The 6467-nt window shown below is 31.6% G+C and overlaps 1 protein-coding gene across 1 annotated transcript; it reads left to right on the forward strand.

Moving 5' to 3' along the window:
- The first annotated feature begins 1654 nt into the window (after positions 1-1654).
- On the forward strand, positions 1655-6242 carry LOC145612070 (NAC domain-containing protein 73-like). The gene is made up of 3 exons (XM_081667446.1): positions 1655-2064; positions 2215-2410; positions 5125-6242. Exons 1-3 carry the CDS (start codon positions 1849-1851, stop codon positions 5688-5690), a joined length of 978 nt encoding a protein of 325 aa, XP_081523572.1. The 5' UTR covers positions 1655-1848; the 3' UTR covers positions 5691-6242.
- The last annotated feature ends 225 nt before the right edge of the window (positions 6243-6467 follow it).

The following is a 6467-nucleotide window of genomic DNA, read 5'->3' on the forward strand; positions in this document are numbered from 1 at the left end:
TTTTTATAGGTGTATAATATACAAAAAACAACAAGTATATATCTTAGGTCTACAATAAATTGGCTCATCTAATAAGTAAAAATACTGTAAATTAAAAAAATGGTTATTTTATAATTTAAGATGTGTGTTGTAATTCAAAGATTATAATAACCTAATGAGTGACCATTGTTTAATGTCGTTCAGAACAAGCCAACAATTTGTAAATTCCAATCCAACTCATAATACACTCTTGAGGTCTTGGTCAAGTCAAGTCAAAACAAAAAATTAAACTAATGATAATGATGGATCGGCCCATAAGTCGACCTAACCACTAAAATCAGTCTATGTATGAATAATGCACGTATGATACTATTTTTATCAAGTATAGTTGTAATTTCAGTGCATTATTTGAGAAACATAAAATATTTTAAAGTTACAACTAATATATAACGGATGTAGTAGTATAACTTTTTTGTATGGGTAAAAGTTTATAGTAAAAACTAACGTGTTAGTTTATGAAATAATATAATGTTTCTAGTTAGTTATCCCACTTTTTAATTATTGCTGCATCAAGAAAGAAGGGAATCATATTATCATATAAGGCTGACGCCTGATGATGATCTTGTGTATTGTAAAGTACAACCACTACATAATTTTCACCTCAACACCAACATCATCGCCAAGAAAGAAAAGGATTGGAGTTTTTGAAAATATGGATATGGGAAGCAACTTTTCTTTAACCTTAATCGACTCAATTGACTACACTATAGGGAGTAAACTAGTTAACTAGTCGGGCTTGACTGCTTGAGCTAGGGTTGCTTGACTTAACTTGCATCAATTCAAATTCGAGCCAAGTTAATCTTAAAGTATAATATTACCTCTTGTAATTCGTAACTCATCGATCTTACTCGTACATTTGAAGCATTAAAAATGCTCACAAACTTTTCATTTCGATCATACTTTGATCGACAACGGACCATACCTGTTCACTTTAGCCCCAATCTGCTCAGTTTAGTTCAGCTCCAATCAGTTCAGTTCAGCTCCTAATTTCCTTCTCTCATAAAATATTCATTTCATCTCTTTTTAGTGCAATTCAGTTCAGTTCAATTCAGCTTCAATCAATTTAGTTAAGTTCAATTCAGTTCAGCTTTGTTAAGTTAATATGAACAGGCCCTACTTATACGAAGTATCTTGATTTGAGCACACGTAAGTAGACCTTAGATAAAAGTTTTAATACCACGTCCCATGAGTACATCATCATAATACCACGTCCAGATCGACAATTCTCTCCAACATAAAACCATTGAAAGAGTCTAAGAACATCATTAGACTACATATTCAAGACCTTAAATCAAATCTTATCCACACTATTACACCAATTAACATCCTTAACGAGTAATTTCATTACTTATTTCTAAGAAATGTTTCAAATGCTTAGACGTAAGTATGTAACCTTATATAAGTACAAACCAAATCATTTTCCTTATTAAATAATTATAAAAAAAAAATAATAAAGAAAATAAAATAATAAAAAATCAAAGGAAAGGTGCACAATATGACGGTGTGTAACGATTATACCCTATCACTCTCTCTCACTTTCAACGACTTGACGTCCAAGCAACCTCTCTCTTATTTGTAGAAAATACTCTCTTTTTACGCTTTTCCCATCTTTCTTTCTCTCTCTACAATTTTACCTGCAAATCTCTCCATTAATACCCATTTCCCAATTGCTTAGCTTCAAACCCCACAAAATTATTTTTATTTCTTCTTTCTTTCTCTTAATTTTTCAAGAGTTTTCTGGGGTTTAACTTCATTTTTCTGGGTAGATTTTCTTTTCCTGTATTTTTTTTGGTCATTGAAAGGTATGAAATGACATGGTGCAACATTAATAACCCTTCTACTAGTAGTAATATCAATATTAACACTAATAATGATGATATTAACATCAATAACTTCAATATAATTACTGAAAAATCATCTTCTAATGATGATAATAAACATGGTGGAATTTTAATTTCCAAAATTACCCCTCTTCATACTATCTCTTGCCCTTCTTGTGGTCATCACTTACCCCTTCAAGACAAGGTAATTTTTCTATTTTTATATATTTTTTATAAAAATAAATTATTTTTTTAGCGTAGAGAGAGAGAGCTGCAGAGGTAAATAATGATGTAGACGTGATTCAATCCCAAGTCTCGGGTTTTTTTTTAATCCAGTTTAATTTTGTGTATGCAGGCAGCAGGGGGAATAAATGATTTACCAGGGTTACCAGCAGGGGTGAAGTTTGATCCAACTGATACAGAAATTTTGGGACATTTAGAAGCTAAAGTGAAGTCTGATTTGAGTAGATTACATCCTCTCCTTGATGAATTCATACCTACTATCGAAGGCGAAAATGGAATTTGTTATTCTCATCCTGAGAAATTACCAGGTTTGTAACTATTTTAAATTAATAAGTTTTGTTTTTACAATTATTTCATTTGATTTAGGTGGTTTTTGATGTAGTACATAGAGAGCCATGAGGGTTTGTATTGTGTTCGGGATTTGATCCGAGACTTTACCAACTAATCTAGCTAGCCGCCTAGTTGAGGACTCAAGGGTTAGCAATCTTAAGCTTCATGCATGCCTTTTCCATCTAAATCATATTTTGGGGGTAGATTAGTAGTATTTAATTTTGTAAGGAATTAAATTAATTAGTAGTGGCGTGCTAAGAATAAAAATGAATGTTGAATAGAATTAATTACTTGTAATTAGTAATACTAGCGTGCTAAGGATATATTTATGTTGTTTTCAGTCGATTTATGACACATTTCCATTTAGGTTGCTTCCCTTGCAAGCATCTATTAGGACTTAAGAGTAGTTTTTTAAAATTAGTTTTTGTGATTTTTGGTATTTTGTCAATTTTTGGAATTATGTTGCAAATGGTACTAATTTTATGCATTTAATCTCCAACCAAATTCCTGAATCTCTGCTTCGTAATTTAGGGGATATTGGGTCATTTGTGTTGATCATATTTATAATTAAGGAAAAAAAATTAAAAACTCTTCAATTCATTCCCCAAAAAATTACTACTCAAATTATTTGTCTCAAAATTATACTGTGCATGCCACATTTTTATTAATAAGACTTTCTAAATCTAGTAAATTTTTGGTAAGTTAAGGTTTTATAATTACTCGAGTAAAAAAATAGTTTTTATAATTACCGTAAATGATACCTTAATTAAGATATTCAAATGGACTTATTGTGGCCGATTATATAGGAACATAGGGAGTACTATCCGCATTATAGTTTGCTGGAATGTTTGCAAGACAATTTTTGTATATTACTCACAAAAATTGTCTTGCAAACAAGGCCTAAAAAATTATTACAGGTTATTGAATGAGTTATGATGCTGATTCCTCACAATCTTAATGTGTTCTGAATTATGTGATGCTCTCCTCTAATGTGTCCATTTGTTGCTATAGGGTAGTCTATTGGATCATATTAATTGTTGCGTAGTTGAGCAATAAGAAAATTTAATTACAACCTTAATGCATTAACTGCAATATTAATCACTTCATTATTACGAGTAGTGTTTAGATTGATCTTTTGGATCAAACTAAGGGTTTGTTCTCATTGACTGAGCTGAACTGAACTGAATATTTTATAAGAGAAGGAAATTAAGAGCTGAGCTGAGCTGAACTGAATTTCAACGTAAGAGAACATGCGCTAAAACATGAAAATTTGTCCCTTTAAATAACAAAATTGTTTCGCGCAATTATAGTGTAAATGGGGTGTAATTATTTGGATTGCTGCTTGAATATGTAATGAGATGTATGGCTAAACTCTTTGGACAAAGATATTATTTGTTTTCACCTGCTTTACCTTTTAATTGTGATGATTAGAGATCTTTTGAACACATGATTTGTACGATGTACTACAATACTTTTGGTTATGCAGCTCTATGGTGGGTTCAATTACTTATCCAAAGTAGAAATATATACCATATATTTGATACTAGATCTAAAGAGAGAGCTTGATATAGTTTAACTTTTATGTTTCATATTCTTGCTTTTAATGTTGCCTTCACAAGACACAAATATTATGCTTATCTAGCACTTTCACTTACATAGTTCGAGTTGGAAGTTAAAAAGGTGAAGTGAAATATACGGGAAAGAGTGAAGTAGACAAATAAGCAAGCGAGTGAATGTATGTGGAGCTAAAGTAGTATCCTGAATAAGTTGTCACATTGATAGCATATTTTCAAGTGAAAACTAATTTTGAATAGAACCAATATATGTCACGAGTAGCTAGCTTTCGAGTGGGATGAAGGTATTAATGTCTAGCTTGTTGATCAACCAAGCTTAATGACAATAAGAGGTTTGAATGTTGTCATGGCCTTACTTTAACATGTGCATCAATTACTTAACTCCATGTTAAGTAGTGTATCATAGGCATAGCTTTGCATCTTATAAAAGAAAATAAAGATTGAAAAAGTGAGATAAAATGGAAAGAGTTCACTGATTATTAGCAATGTTTAAGAAAAGAATCTTATTAATCTCCAGCTTGTAAAATTCTGTATATTGCCTCTTTCTGTACTTTTGTTTATGGTGATTGTAAGCTCTCCATATTCAACTTTCATAACTTCTAATAATTTTACCATATAGAACCGCGATTTTTCTATAAGAATGTACGTCCAAGTTCTAGTTTTACCCAATCTTTATTATGAGTTGCATTGGTAATCTATCATTAGTCATGTGTAATTAAGCTTTTAAATTAGTCTTTGATAAAATGTTTAATGGAAGCAACATAAATGTGGCCTTTGTAGTTTGTATGTACCATGCTTCCTTTGTCTATCCTGAAGTAATTATCATAATCACGTTTTCTATGATAGTAATGGTTTGCGAATGACTCCTAAATATCCTTATACTATAAGGTGAATAATGAGGTCTTAGTTACGACTTATGAAGGGGTTAGTTAAAACAATGAAATAACAGAAGGAGTTATTGATTTAATTTAAGTGAACTTTAACTTATGATGCTTACTTCTTATTTACTTACTGATAATCCTAATATATCCCTTTCATTTTCGTATATAATAAATGTGCTCTTTTTTTTTTAGTAAACTAGCAAAAATTGAGAATTCTTGTTGTTCACTCTAAATTAGGTGTGAGCAAAGATGGTGTGATGCGACACTTCTTTCACTGCCCTTCAAAGGCATACACAACAGGAACAAGAAAGCGAAGAAAGGTCCACACTGATGAAGACGGGGGAGAGACAAGATGGCATAAGACAGGCAAAACTCGACCCATACTCATCAATGGCACGGTTAAAGGTTTCAAGAAGATTCTAGTATTGTACACAAACTACGGAAGGCAAAGAAAGCCAGAGAAGACAAACTGGGTAATGCATCAATATCACATTGGCCAAAATGAAGAAGAAAGAGATGGTGAATTTGTCCTTTCAAAGGTGTTCTACCAAACACAACCTAGACAATGTGGTTCTACTATCAAAGAAGTACCCTTAGATATCGAAAATCCTGCATTGATCAAGCCCCCTCTCAATTATTACCACCCGTCTTATATTTCTTACGATCATCATCACCATCATCATCATCAACAACATAACGTTGGGGAACAAAATAGAGAAAGCCCACCTCAGTTAATTCCTAACATGATACTACAAGGCGATGGGTCATCGTTGTTTTCAATAGCTACTACTCGAAAATCATGAGAAACTGGACTGAAAGGTACATACTATATACAATATACCGATGATTTGAACGAAACTCATGATGATAAGGACTTATTTGCTTGATGGTTGTTGAAATGTCAAATAATAAAGCTTCATATATCATATACTTCGTATATGGTTGGACTTTGAAGGGTTCGGGTGGCAATTTGGTAATTTTCCATAGGAAATTTTGAGTTGCGCAGATGGCTATGCATGAAGGTGAAGTGAAGATCAGCTATTCAGCAATTATAATATACATGTACACTGTTATTTTGTAGGCTTAATTAGGAGGGTAAAATGGGAACTAATTTGTTGATACTGTACAAAGATATACTTTTCATTGTACGGTTATTTAGGGCAAAATTTACATTAATTACATGAACAAGACGAGAAAAGTTATTAGGTTACTAATATTTTTTTTTTCAGAAAAAATTAATAACGTATGAAATTATGAGAGAATAATTGATGATACTAATTCAAGTTATGTTTTGGTATGGGTAGGAATAATAAGTTGGACAATAAAGCATGGTGTTATAGCTCCCTTGTACTTGTATAATCTAGGAGATAGTTTTTCATTTCTTTTAATATAATTATTTTTATAAGTTGTAATCCAAAACGTAAACGTTAAAATAAGAAGAAGAAAAAAGGTATTTGAAAATCAAATTATCAATAAAATTCTCTCCTTTTTTTACATCTATCAAATGTTATTGAAGGAGCACGACCGGATCTGAATTCACCGAACACGAACATGTATGAATTTAAATGTAGAGTTTAATG

Source organism: Chenopodium album, chromosome 24, assembly GCF_948465745.1.
Source record: "Chenopodium album chromosome 24, dcCheAlbu1.1, whole genome shotgun sequence".
Classification (NCBI taxonomy): Eukaryota; Viridiplantae; Streptophyta; class Magnoliopsida; order Caryophyllales; family Amaranthaceae; genus Chenopodium; species Chenopodium album.

What these genes read in the sequence shown, in the direction of transcription:
- LOC145612070 (XM_081667446.1), top strand. Translation starts at nt 1,849, where the DNA reads ATGACATGGTGCAACATTAATAACCCTTCTACTAGTAGTAATATCAAT. An exon ending in ACTTACCCCTTCAAGACAAG is followed by an intron (nt 2,065 to 2,214) that starts GTAATTTTTCTA and finishes TTGTGTATGCAG; the next exon opens with GCAGCAGGGGGAATAAATGA. An exon ending in TCATCCTGAGAAATTACCAG is followed by an intron (nt 2,411 to 5,124) that starts GTTTGTAACTAT and finishes ACTCTAAATTAG; the next exon opens with GTGTGAGCAAAGATGGTGTG.